The 13,526-nt window shown below is 38.7% G+C and overlaps 1 protein-coding gene across 4 annotated transcripts in view; it reads right to left on the bottom strand.

The window, feature by feature from the left end:
- COL21A1 (collagen type XXI alpha 1 chain) overlaps window positions 1-13,526 on the bottom strand; it is a 181,845-nt gene that overhangs the window by 126,752 nt on the left and 41,567 nt on the right. For 3 of the 4 annotated variants that reach the window (XM_039528333.1, XM_039528334.1, XM_039528335.1), the window contains exons 2-6: window positions 10,477-10,602; window positions 7,813-8,364; window positions 4,932-5,100; window positions 4,607-4,823; window positions 2,109-2,282 (exon numbers count right to left, since the gene is read on the bottom strand). In XM_039528333.1, the coding sequence (XP_039384267.1) occupies window positions 2,109-2,282; window positions 4,607-4,823; window positions 4,932-5,100; window positions 7,813-8,364; window positions 10,477-10,564 (1,200 nt within the window). In that variant the 5' untranslated portion in view covers window positions 10,565-10,602. The remainder of the gene's footprint in view (window positions 1-2,108; window positions 2,283-4,606; window positions 4,824-4,931; window positions 5,101-7,812; window positions 8,365-10,476; window positions 10,603-13,526) is intronic. The other variant, XM_039528336.1, reaches the window with a different exon arrangement.

The raw sequence follows: 13,526 nt of genomic DNA, 5'->3' as shown, positions 1-13,526 counted from the left end.
AAGCAAGGGTCTAACAGGGTGATACCAAAGCAGGTGTATAGCCTCCTAATGAAAGCAGCTGTTCCATTGTGCTCAACATCACTACCTCGTCGAAGATACTACCAGCTGCCTGCTCCAGGCTCTGCCTGCTCCTGCCACAGCAAGTCCCTTGGATGTCCTGACTCAAAGTGGAATACCAGTGGATTAAGTTTCGGTAGCACTACATTTGGGAACACCTTTGTGATGCCGTGCCCCATAATGCTTTATGGAAATATGCTTATGAATATATATGACATAACTGGAATATGTGCTGTGCTACATATGCCATGTAACATATCTATGTAAAGGTTATGATCTACTGAATCTATTAATTCTATCTGTATGCATGTATCATTTGAATATTGGCTGTATACTGGCTTGATTTCTAAATATCCTTAGTAGAGCATTTGGTCAGTTCCCGGAGAAAGGAATGTTGAAATTAAGTACCTAATCAAGAAACACTTAAAGGACAATGAATCTTGGAATGCACCAATCCACATAAGAAGTCTACTTGAGGACGTTCAAGGTAGCATGTGACCCATGGCTGCTACCTGGTAAGAAACTGTGAGTCATGCATGGACATGTGACTTGCCCAGTCAAGAACTCCATCTTGGAGCTGGACTTTGCATAGGAGAGAGGAGGGGTCTCCACCCACAAGAGAAAGTCTATTTAAGCCCATCGGAGACCCCTCCATTTGGCCTTAAGCTGGCTAAAGAGAGAGCCTCTCCACCCCCAAGGATACCTGAGAGAAACTGGAACAAAGGGCAGTGACTGCAAGGGGTGTGAGTGATTGCTGGACCCAGGCTAAAAGGAGATTAGTCTGTAAAAGGGAGCATTCTGGAACTGGTGAGGATCTTTTCTGTATTCAGTTTGATTAGACATAGTTTTGCATGTTTTATTTTATTTTGCTTGGTGACTTACTTTGTTCTGACTGTTACTACTTGGAACCACTTAAATCCTACTTTCTGTATTTAATAAAATCACTTTTTACTTATTAATTAACTCAGAGTATATGTTAATACCTGGGTGGGCAAACAGCTATGCATCTCTCTCTATCAGTGTTATAGAGAGCAAACAATTTATGAGTTTACCTTGTATATGCTTTATACAGGGTAAAATGGATTGATTTAGGTTTATACCCCATTTGGAGTTGGGCATCTGAGTGTTAAAGACAAGAACACTTCTGTAAGCTGCTTTCAGGTAAACCTACAGCTGTTAGGGGACGTGTTTCAGACCTGGGAATGGGTTTGCAGCAGTCTAGCGAGTCTGGCTCAAACCAAGCCAGGCACTGAAGTCCTAAGCTGACAGGGCAGGAAAGCAGAGGCAGAAGTAGTCTTGGCACATCGGGTGGCAGCTCCCAAGGAGGTTTCTGTGATCCAATCCGTCACAACCTTAATTACAGAATAAGCATTTCAGAGCCCTCCAAACCATGATGAAGTGAAAGAGAAGCACTATATACTGCTGTATGAATAGCATATACAGAACTTTCATTTCTGTTATTTCATTTGTTTATTAGTGCATCAAAAAAGATTCTTCCCCTGCCCTTAGAGTCCAGTAGTTTTAAATAATGTTTATTGCCAAGACATAGCTTTAACAAACTGTTCATTTTACTGCAATATAATTCTTCTTGGGTACTCAAGAATGCCATTATGGCAAGAATGATTTTCTCTACGTTGTTGCTGGGTGAAAGACCTGAACAAACATCAGGGACAACTGCCAATACAGAGGGAAAAGTGAAACTGACTATATACACATATATTGTCAAACATGAAAATTAAGCAACCTGAAGAAAGAGACAAATATTTTCCCCTAATCTCTTTCACTTACTGCAATCTTAGGCATTACTTGCAATAGCTGTGGTGAAAAAGAAATTCAGACCAAAATGTGACTTTTTTTAATGTTGACTATATCTCTTTAATTACTAGCTAAAATGTATCTCAAATGGCAGCCCAGAAGGAATTATATTAGAAAGTATAACCCCATGGAAATAGAAGGCTGCAATGAAATACTAGGTGAAAGATTAAGGATTGCAGTACTATGAACTGGTATAGTATCAAACTATGTTACATCTGACAATATTCTAGACTCACCTGTACAGTTTCCTCTTTCCCAGGGTATTTCCCTATTTGGGTTAGTCCACTGATGTAGATACCTAAAACAGGATGTAATGGCTTCATTTCAGTTTCTTGATCATCTATATACAAAGTTACATGTACTTCTGTTACCAACAGACGAATTTGATGCCAGCCTTCGTCAAACAATATCTAAGAAAATGGAGAAAATAAGAGGACTTTAAAATATAATTTCCTAAATTTAAAGAATTATGAAATTTGATCTCAACTATTTATCCACTTGTTTTTATCCATTAATAAGGCTGGTTGTTTGTGATGGCAAAATACAGCAAAGGTCATGGCTGTGTCAGAGCAAAAAAAAAATGCAAAAGACATATATGATAGGAAAAAAAAAGTCACAAGATGACCTTTATTTTACAATCAAGATTCTGCTAAGCCATTTAAAAATAACTAATAGTTTAAAATCTTTTTTTTTAAAGTCACTTTCCCATACTCCACTTTGCTGGATATAAATAAAGAGAGAGAGAGAGAGCGCCTCACATTTGCAAAAATTCGTAGAGGAATCCTGTTAAGCAGTGAGCTAGCCAAGATGATAAAGACCGTGGGTAAAATATTCATAAAAGCTTAAATCCCAATTCATTAATGAGATTTAGGACCCTAAATCTCATTAAAGGACAATAGGACTTAGTAGCCTAAGGGCTAGATTCCCAAAGGGATTTAGGTGCCTGACTGCAAATTTAGGTAACTAAATCCAACATTTAGGCATTCACAAACTACTGCTCTGCTGGAGTTTGAATATGTAAAGCACTATATAAGTACTACTACTGTTCAGCTTCAGGATACTAAGCTGAAAAAACAAATGTAAAGAAAATAAATGACTATTTGTTAGGGCTGTAAAGCAATTAAAAATTAATCACGATTAATTGCGCTGCTAAACAGTAGTAGAATACCATTTATTTAAATATTTTTGATGTTATCTATGTGTTCAAATATATTGATTTCAATTACAATACAGAATACAAAGTGTACAGTGCTCACTTTATTTTTATTACAAATATTTGCACTGTAAAAATGATAAACAAAAGAAATAGTATTTTTCAATTCACAGAGTTAAATGCAATCAATCAACAGTTCTACTTTTTTTCAAAACTCAGAATTGCTTTTCACTTGTGGTTTTTAAAATTGATCAGAAAAGATATCCAATGAACACACAACCTCGTTATCTCTAGCCTGATTCTTGCTTGCATATTTATACCCGCCTCTGGAAATTTCCACTACATGCATCCAACGAAGTGGGTATTCACCCACAAAAGCTCATGCTCCAATACATTAGTCTATAAGGTGCCACAGGACTCTTTGCTGCTTTTACAGATCCGGACTAACACGGCTACCCCTCTGATACTTAACATTTTTAAGCAAATTTAATTGTAAAAGAAAAATGTTGGATTAACCGCCCTGAAGCCAACTATTCACCTACAGAACTGTTACAACTCTGGCATGGCAACGCTGTCTTCCCCACCTCTAAAGTAAGAAGGTTCTTTAATATGAAAAGTTTAATGCTATCTCTGCTGCCTAAGACTCCAGTTGGCACCTTTGTTTACATGATGTTCCTTATCATGTGCTATTTGTCTTCCAAGAAGTGGAATGAGTAAACAATTTCAAATAATGATGGCCAAGAATTAAACTTCATTTTGCCATGGGGGAAATCACAGAAATGGTTACTCTCTCTGGAGAGTCTGAGAAGATCTGCAAAGACTATTTCATATTTATTCTTATGAGCCTTCATATCCAATCCAATATTTTAGATACCAGTAAAGTACAACTTTGTTTATGTAAAATGTTTCTGGGACTCCAAAGTCCTTGGAGGGTTCTAATAAATTTAGTGCAGATTGTCTATTATTCAAATTTTTTAAAAAATAGATGAGGATGTTTTCATTGGACACAGAATTGGATAAACCAGGTTGCACTGAAATTTACTACTAGAAAACAATTATTTTAATAAAAAAATAAAATAAATAAATGGAAAATAATTAATGAATTTGAAACCTCTACCACGGTGGTTTTGATCCTGTGGTCCATGGACTCCTGTGGGTCTGCGAACAATGTCGAAGGGGTCCACAAAAGGTTGTTGCTACCATAAAACCGTGGTTTTCAACCTATGGTCTGCAGATCCCTGGGGATCTGCAGTTTATATCTAAGATTTCCAAAGGGGCCCGCAAATGAAAAAAGGTTGAAAACCATTGCTCTACACACACAGTAGCAAAATCCATCTATAAAACTAGATTATTTTTATTAAAATACATTTACTATTACAAGTGACAGAGATGCTATCTTTGTAACAAATACAAAATAACTTTTCAACTAACACCAGCATGTAGTATGAGGCATCATCCAGCTATTTTCAAATATTTACAAATTCAGGAGCTAGTATATCTTAACAAAGGTAAAGATCCAAGGAAATAAACCTGTATTCTCATGAATATTCCAATACAAGATCAACTGTAAATATAAATTACCTTTACACGAGGTGCAGTGAAAGTGACAACCTGAGTTCCATTTACTAAGCTTGTTGTAGTAAAGGATAATGTTTTATCTTCCCCATTTACAGTAACTGTTATTTGCGGCCTCCCGTCCAGGCTTAGAATTCTCCACAAATCCCATGTCTTTCTGACCTTAAACCTCTGAGTGGAGACGAACACATATGATGGAGGAAGACCTTCTGGAAACACATTCCTGGGGAAAAAAAAATACATTCTAAATGGGAAATTCTGAAACAAATCCCATACATTTTAATAAACCACATTTTTATCCCAAACTGTATAACTTTCTACAATGAAGTACCTTGTAAATTCTGACAAGTCGATGTTTGATGTTATTTCATAAGCTTTTGCATTAGAAGATGGGATTTGAATTCTCTTTTTAACCTTTTTCTTCACACCTAATCCTAGAAGAATATCAAATCCTTTTTCATCTCGAGCTGCCACTGGAATTCTTGTTGGACAAACAGATTCTATAAAGCAATAGATAGAATAGTTGACAGCAATCAATTCTGAAAACACTAAAACTGCTATTTGATACTGCATCTGTTCAACAAACTGAAGGATTTTAGGCTAAAGTATGAAGTTCTCAACTTCTTTGTTTCAATACCAAAACAAGACTATGGAAGAAACACAAACTCTTTGGGTCAAATATTTCTCCATGCTACAGGATTCAGAAGAGATGAATGAATGAAAAATGGAGTAGAAAAGCCCCAAAATACAAGGGCCTGGAAGCAGAACCTCAGTCACATGTTCCCCTCTTTGCCAGGTGGCCTCCAAATCCCCTCCACACAGCACTAAACTTTTGGATCTCTGTGAGTTTGTGGGTGGAAATAGCTGCTGTGCACAACTTGTTCTCCTGGGGACCTGATGGATATTGTGGCAGGAACAAGGGGTATGTCCACACCACAATTGTGAGTGAGACTCCCAGCCCAGGTAGACAGACTTGTGCTAGCAGGGCTCAAGCTAGCATACTAAAAATAGCAGTGTGAACATTGTGGCTTGGGTGGCAGCTTGGGCTCTCAAGCCCACCTGACCCTCTGGGTTTGAATTCAGGTGGCTAGCCCGAGTCTCCACTGGAGCCACAACAACCATAGTGCTATTTTTACCAAACTAGCTTGAGCCCTGCTAGCACAAGCCTGTCTATCCTGGCTGGGAAGCTTGCTTCCAGCTGCAACGTACACATACCTAGTGTGGAAGACATACCCACTGTCACTAATACAGTTTGAGCTCCTCAGATGAAAGGCAGTACAGACATGTAAAACATTATTATAGCTCCATTTCTGTAAAGCTTTTTATTAAGGATAGACTATCTCAGCCATTACTACACATGGGCACCCCAGACATCCAGCTACAGAAGCTGCTTCCTATTTCAAGAGGGTAGATGCATAGCTCATTGCTGGTTTAGTCAGGGCATAGATGGCTGAGACTGGTCCCTTCCCAATGATCAGATTCATGAGAATGAGATCCCCTAATTGCCTATTGATACTAGTACGTGTGTGTGTGTTATAGAAATAAAGAGAGAAGGATTCATCCCTGGATAATAGTTCTGGTACAGGACATAGATAGAAGACAGATGTCCATTAGGCAAAGAGTCTTGTGGCTCCTTCCAAATGTGGGGACTGAGGGAGCCTGCCCCCATAATGTACATGGAGCCATTTCCCCACAACAGGGATGGTGAAGGTAGTCAGATGCAATGTGTAGTTAGCATATAGAATTTGCTGCCATGGGAGTTGAGAGAGAGAAATACAGCAACTAGTTTTTTAAAAGGCGCTGGGTAATTTTATGGCCATTAGTAACACACATATTCTAAAGCAGGTAACTAAATCACATACTTCAGGACAGTCATTGATTAACCCAGGGTTCAGGAAGGGAGTCCTGTATATACACCACTGCACAACTGGCCAGATTGTTTATGGGGAAGGTTGACCCTCTTCTGAAGAATCAGATTTAGGCAGTGGTATCCTTCATAAGATACCTGAGTTGATAGACCATAGGTCTACCTTGGGAAATTGTATGTAATAAAAATAATCTACAAGTCTTTACTCTGGGAAGCTTCTCCCTATATCAATTTTTTATTAAAGAATCTCTATGTTTAAGCGGACTTCAGTCATTTTTTAGATTGGCTTCCCCCAATTTAAGTTACAGTATATCAACTACAGCACATTGGATGATTGTGATTTTCATTTATGTATGAAGAGAATAACCATTGTACCTCAATATAAACAAACAATTACCACATTTTTTTCAATGAAGTCTATACTTCAAGATAAAAACAAAGGAAAATATTTTTATTTTGCTCCTGCTAAATGCAGAAACATTGTACCACTGAAGTATGTCTTACATCAACTCTTAATAGTATAACAAACACAACAAACATGCTGCTGACGCATGCTACATTCATTTTAAACAAAGTATAACAAAGTCCTTCTGTGTGATGGATTTTGGAAGCATTATGCTAACCTTTAAGAGGAATGTCAGTGTTTCATGAAGTTGTTATAAAAAAATCAATTAGCTGTTATTTTTCTAACATTTGAAGTTTAAAAGGTCACTTTAAAGTGTTATTTTTGGCTAATTCTTCTACAAAAAATGCTGTTTAAAAATTATGCAGAACATTTTGGCAAAATCCACTGGAATTGTAACAAAAGCCTTTAAATCTCTCCTGGGCTTCTCAGCACATGCTAGCAGAAGCACTCCTATTATTAATTTGAACCTCTCTTCCCATTTGTTAAGAAGAGGTGATAAACAGTGTTACGGACTTAAACCAAATGCAACTGGAAATAGAGAACTAGTATTAACACTTTTCTTTTTCATCCCTGAAAGTTTAACTCAACACGCATTAAAATTAACCTCAATATTTTCAGCACTAATGCAAAGAGCTTGAGTGATTTGTGTTTGCAAATTCTGGTAAAGCAAAGGGAAAATTTTCATATAAAAACAACACACACTGAGATGAAAATATACAACATATCACTCCTCAAAAATGCTTCCTTTTTTAATAGAAAAAATAATACTGCATCAAAATCAGGAGAAGCTCATACAATAGCTAACAAAACTTGTTATTATTCATTAGTGCCTGAGCTATATACTTACCAAAAGGACACCACTGAAATACTACAATATGCACACAGCAGTACATATCACAAGATTTTAAGACTATGTTCCAAAGATATATTAAGGTTTACCTTCACAGAGTTTCTGCTTTATTACTTCTCTTATTCTGGATATTGCAATATAATCTTCAACGTAAAATACGTAAGTTGATGAGGGCTTGTTGGCAATAGCTCTAAGTTCATCCTCCTCAATTTCTGAGCCAACACCAATAGCAAACAAAGTGATTTTGTTTTTTCTTGCTTCTGCTGCTGCATCTTTGACTTCATCTTGGGACTTGCCATCAGTGAGAACAACAGCTATTTTAGTTAGAAATCTTGAGGATTTAGCAAAAAGGTGGTCAATCGAAAACTGAATAGCTCTTCCTGTTCTCGTATTTCCACCTAAATATTGTATGGATTCCATTTCTCTGATTAGATTTTCAGTGGAATCATAAGTTCCTAGTGGGATTTCAAGTATAGGGTAATCACTGTACTGGACTACTCCAACTTGAATAAACTTTGGCCCTATGTCAAAATTTCTTGTAATATTGACGAGCCATCTTTTGATAATTTCAAAGTTTTCTGGGCCAACACTGTAGGAGCCATCTAAGATGAAAACTAAATCCGCTGGAGCAGTTCTGCAACCTAAAAACAAAAATCAAAGCAATACTTTTATGGGCATCTCTCTACTGCAAGCAATCCTTTTTTCATTTATCAGTGATCGGTTATATTGTAGTCAGCTGGTCAAATATTTTGTAAATTCTTCATTTATAATTGCCATATAAAAAAATCTACTAAATTTATCCGAAGACAAGATATTTTCAGTCAGACCTGCAGACTTGACATGGCACCTGAAAAAATCAAGTTGTGCTCCGTTGTGCACATTATCTCCAGCCATAATCAACAAGAAAAACAATAGAACTTCAGCTGGCAACTGCATTTGATGCCTGAGATAAAAAAGAATGCAGCTTTCTCTTCCATACTTGTATTTGTCCTCAATGATAACAGCAGTAAGAAAAAAAAAAGCAGATCTGACACAAAACACACACAGCCAGTGAACAGCTAATTTCAGCAGCAAGGTATTTTTCCTGAATCATTTTCTGATCACAATCCCACTGTAAAATTTATCTGACACTGCTACCATGCATCTACAATAACAATTATAGAGCATTTAACTCTGTTGAATGGCACTGGTAGCCCATTATATTTTAAGGAGATGTCATTGAATCACTTGAGCTCAATAACAGAAGAGCGGAACATGAGTTTATGGGCATAGTAGTTAGAAGATGCACTATTTTTATTACAAAGTGTAATGCAATTGCATAATGACAGCTGCATGGGTTTCAATATTACTGTCTTACTGTTACTATACAAACAGCTATCTGAATCACATGACTTCTGGAGGAGAGGCAGTACAAAGGACAATTTTGGAATAAGCAAGCCATATGCATCTAATAAAGAGTGGTCATGGTCTTGGAGCCTTATTAGAGTTCAATTTGCCCCTTAGGAATTTTCCATTAAATAAAAATCAGTTCCCACTTTTTAAAAATAGAGACAAACCCTTCCTGCAGGAAATGTAAAATATTATGGCTACAGGTTCATACATCAGGAACCTTTCATCAGTGACAATTCATAGAATCATAGAACTAGAAGGGACCTCGAGAGGTCATCTACTCTAGTTCCCATCTACTCCAGGCACCTGCACAGCCTCTCCCCTGGTAGCTTTCACCACCTTCTGAAATAAAAAATTGTCTCCAATACATTCCAAGACCTTATTGAATAATCTGTGCCATGCTCTTGTTATTTTCCCAACAGATGATGTGGGACTTCAACTACCCAGACATCACCAAGTCCTGTGCTTTGGATGATTTTGTTAGCTGTTTAAAAAAAGCCTCATCCACATCTTCTACCTGGTTAGCTGGTCTGTAGTAGACCCCTACCATGACATTACCCTTGTTTTGTACCCCTTTTATCCTTATCCAGAGACTTTCAACAAGTGTGTCTTCTATTTCCATCTCAGTCTCAGTCCAAATGTATACATTTTTAATATATAAGGCAACACCTCCTCCCTTTTTTTCCCCTGCCAGTCCTTCCTGAGCAAGCTATACCCTTCTATACCAATATTCCAGTTGTCTATTATCTTACCAGGTCTCTGTGATGCCAACTATATCCCAGTTGTGTTTATTTCCTAGCATTTGGAGTTCTTCCTGCTTATTCCCCCTACTTCTTGCATTAGTATACAGACATCTAAGAAACTCATTTGATTCCCCCTTCCCCCAGTTCTGTCTTGTCTCTCCTTTATCCCTTCTCTAACAGCCCATGCTCCCCGCAAATTCCAGACCTTCTCATACATCTCCTTGTTCTTGACTTACCTGTGGCCTTTGTCACCTGCCCCCTTCGAACCTAATTTAAAGCCCGCCTCATTAGGTTAGCCAGTTTGTATCCAAATATGCTCTTCCCCTTCCTCAATTCACCATTGACATTTCATCCTAGTAAGTACTATATGTGGACCTGGATACAGATATCATAATCCAGTCCTCTGAATACGCTTCACTTGTTTTTAACTAGCCAGGACAGGTTAGCCAGTTTGTATCCAAATATGCTCTTCCCCTTCCTCAATTCACCATTGACATTTCATCCTAGTAAGTACTATATGTGGACCTGGATACAGATATCATAATCCAGTCCTCTGAATACGCTTCACTTGTTTTTAACTAGCCAGGACAGGTAAATAAAAATTAAATAAATATATCTTACTTGCTCTTATTTCACCATTTTCAGCCGAGATGTAATCCTGAAGTAGCAGAATTAAAATTGTCTGAAGAACCTTTAAGTTCTGTGCCATGTATATTTTATTTCCAAAATTTTGAGTCCTAAATTAAACTGTAAAAAAAGAAAATATATTACAGTTCTATCAAACGAAAATACAACTGAACAGTTATGCTTTGCCAATTGTGCATAAAATTGGCACCTTGCTCTCCTGAATAGTCCTACTGACTATGTTCCATAACTTCAGGTGTACTACCCATGTAAGCAATGTGAGGAAGATTTGACCCTTATTCTAGAATTATAACCATCTCCTAGGTATTCTCTGAAACAACTATCATTTGCTATAGGATATTATATAAAAGTAACAAGTACATTATGTCCAAAAGTCACAAATTTGACATTAATCCATGAAATATAATTCATTTGGAATGCACAGCTGCTTCATTCCTCTGAAGAGGGGACAAAGTGCCTGAGCCACAGAGCACAATATGGGTATTTGCATGATTGTAGTCCCCTTCACCATACCTAGCTATTAGAATTGCACTTTCCCTGTCCAAAATAATGTTGGTTTATGTGATTTACACTATTTCATATACTATTATGAAACTCAAAGAAAGAGGGTCAGATTCTGATCTCAAAGATTATGGTGCAGACCTGGGAGTGAGACCCCTGATTTCAGTGGCATTACTGCAGATTTAATCTCCTGTCACTGAGGCCTGATCTACACTGGGGGGGGGGGAAATCGATCTAAGATATGCAACTTCAGCTACGAGAATATCATAGCTGAAGTCAACGTATCTTAGATCAACTTAGAATCACTTACTTCACATCCCCGCGGCATGGGATTGATGGCCGCTGCTCCCCCGCAGGGGCGGCTCTAGGCACCAGCGCGCCAAGCAGGCGCTTGGGGCGGCCGTTTCCCGGGGGGGCGGCATTTGGCTCCGGTGGAGCTCCCGCCGGCATGCCTGCGGCAGGTCCACCGGAGCCCGGGACGAGCGGACCTGCCGCAGGCATGACTGCGGCGGGTCCCGTCTGCCCGCAGCTCCGGATGCGCTCCCGCCGGCAGGCCTGCGGCAGGTCCGCTCGTCCCGGGCTCCGGTGGAGCTCCCGCCGGCATGCCTGCGGCAGGAGCTCAACCGGAGCCGCGGGAAGAGGGGACCCGCCGCGGGACCGGGGAAGGGCGGCGCAGCGCTCCGCGCTGCTTGGGGCAGCCCGATTTCTAGAGCCGCCCCTGCTCCCCCGTCGACTTTGCTTTCACCTCTCACCGAGCTGGAGTTCAGCAGTCGACGGGAGAGTGATCAGGGATCGATTTATCGTAGCTACACTACAAGTGATAAATCGAGCCCCGATAGAGCGATCACTACCCGCCGATCTGGCAGGTAGTGTAGACGTACCCAGAATCTTGTCCCAAATGTGTTACAGTAGAGCTGTGCATTAGAGGGGGAATAAGATGAGCACAATGCCATGCATTACTGCAAGTTATCAGTAAATTGCTTCCACCAATATTAGCAGATGCAACATGCCATGACAAATTTCATATTTTCTTTTCTCCATTCCACTTTTTACTCTGGATACTCTCTCCCATCTGCTGTTTGCTCCAACCCCTGATTTGCACCTCTTTGTTTACATAATAAATTTTATTTTAACTATACTCCTTGCTTAATTCTATGCCTGTTAGGTATTAAAATAGGACTCTAATAAATAAAAATGAAATAGGGCTACTTTGGAATATTATACTTTACTCTTAATTAATTTTAAACTAATTTCAAGACACAGAGGAGACAATTACTTCACATCTTTACTTTGTGTATTTTCATCTTCTAGAACACAAGCATATCTTTAATGGTCATATTCTGTTCTCAGTTACAAAATGCAAACTTCAAGTCAGTGGGGAAAATGCACTGTTGGCACAAGCAAGTGAATTTGGTCAAGTGTGGTTGCACAAATGTAATGCAGACCAGAATTTGATCCTCACTTACTTATCTGTGTGAACATTTTTAATAAATCTGCAGGCTGTTTTTTTCTGCTTAATACGCTGTCAGCATCTCTTGTGTGTCATGACAGTGGCAATATCCACTGAATTCCTTGGTTTTGATATAAAACATAGTCCTCTGTCTAGTAGCTGCTCAGACAACTTTTTTTAATCTCTTTAGCAAGAAAACCAATAACTAAACAGATGCTAAACACCCTTAACTCCCATTGAACTTAGAACTTTACAGAATAAGACCAGACTAATTCAGACACTGCCCTCCGCCCTGCATCCTTCTCCTCTGTCAACCATGTTGGTCTTGACCATCCACTTGTTCATTTGTCTAAAAAACATCTTTGCACCTTTTTGCCATAAACATGGAATCGTCTACCTAAGCTGACCTGCAGGGTCACTAACATATCCTCCTTCAAATCCCTAGTCAAGTCCCATGTGTTCAATGATTCACACATTAAATGGGCCTACAAATAATACATAGGTGGAGGCGCCACTGGATGTAAATGAAATATATTTCTTAATAACAAAAGAAAATTTCAATGAACTTTATTTAAATGTATAACACCTGTACATATATGTATAGTGTCCTTCTCCCTCATCGTTCGTATGTTCCTTGTCTCCTTTGATTGAAATCATTTCAGTGCAAAAAAAAGGTCTTCCTATATGTATGGACAGCATCTCCCACCCTGGTAATAATTAGAAACCAATTAGATGTGGTGAAACTTCTAAGTACTACAGAACACCCACTCTGGATACAGGCATGCAGCATTTTGTTTTGACATGAGAAGTGCCACAATGAGCAGCTAAATGGAAACAAATAATCATTTCCTTTACCAAAGGTAGCCAAAGGAGTACAATGAAAAGAATGCTACTAATGTGCCATAATGTACTAGGCATCCAGAAGAGAATCAGTAGAATCTACATTCTGTAACAGTTTAATAGAGCTTTGGTCCCACAAATACCAACATACCAGATGCAAACTTTTTATTAGGTTTGTGATGGGAGGAGGGAGAGTTTTACTGAGATTTAGGGACAAGGGAAACACGATTGGAAA

The sequence above is a fragment of the Mauremys reevesii genome, linkage group 3, assembly GCF_016161935.1.
Source record: "Mauremys reevesii isolate NIE-2019 linkage group 3, ASM1616193v1, whole genome shotgun sequence".
Taxonomy (NCBI): Eukaryota; Metazoa; Chordata; order Testudines; family Geoemydidae; genus Mauremys; species Mauremys reevesii.
The sequence above is the reverse complement of the archived record's forward strand: the minus strand, read 5'-3'. Positions and strand labels throughout refer to the sequence as shown.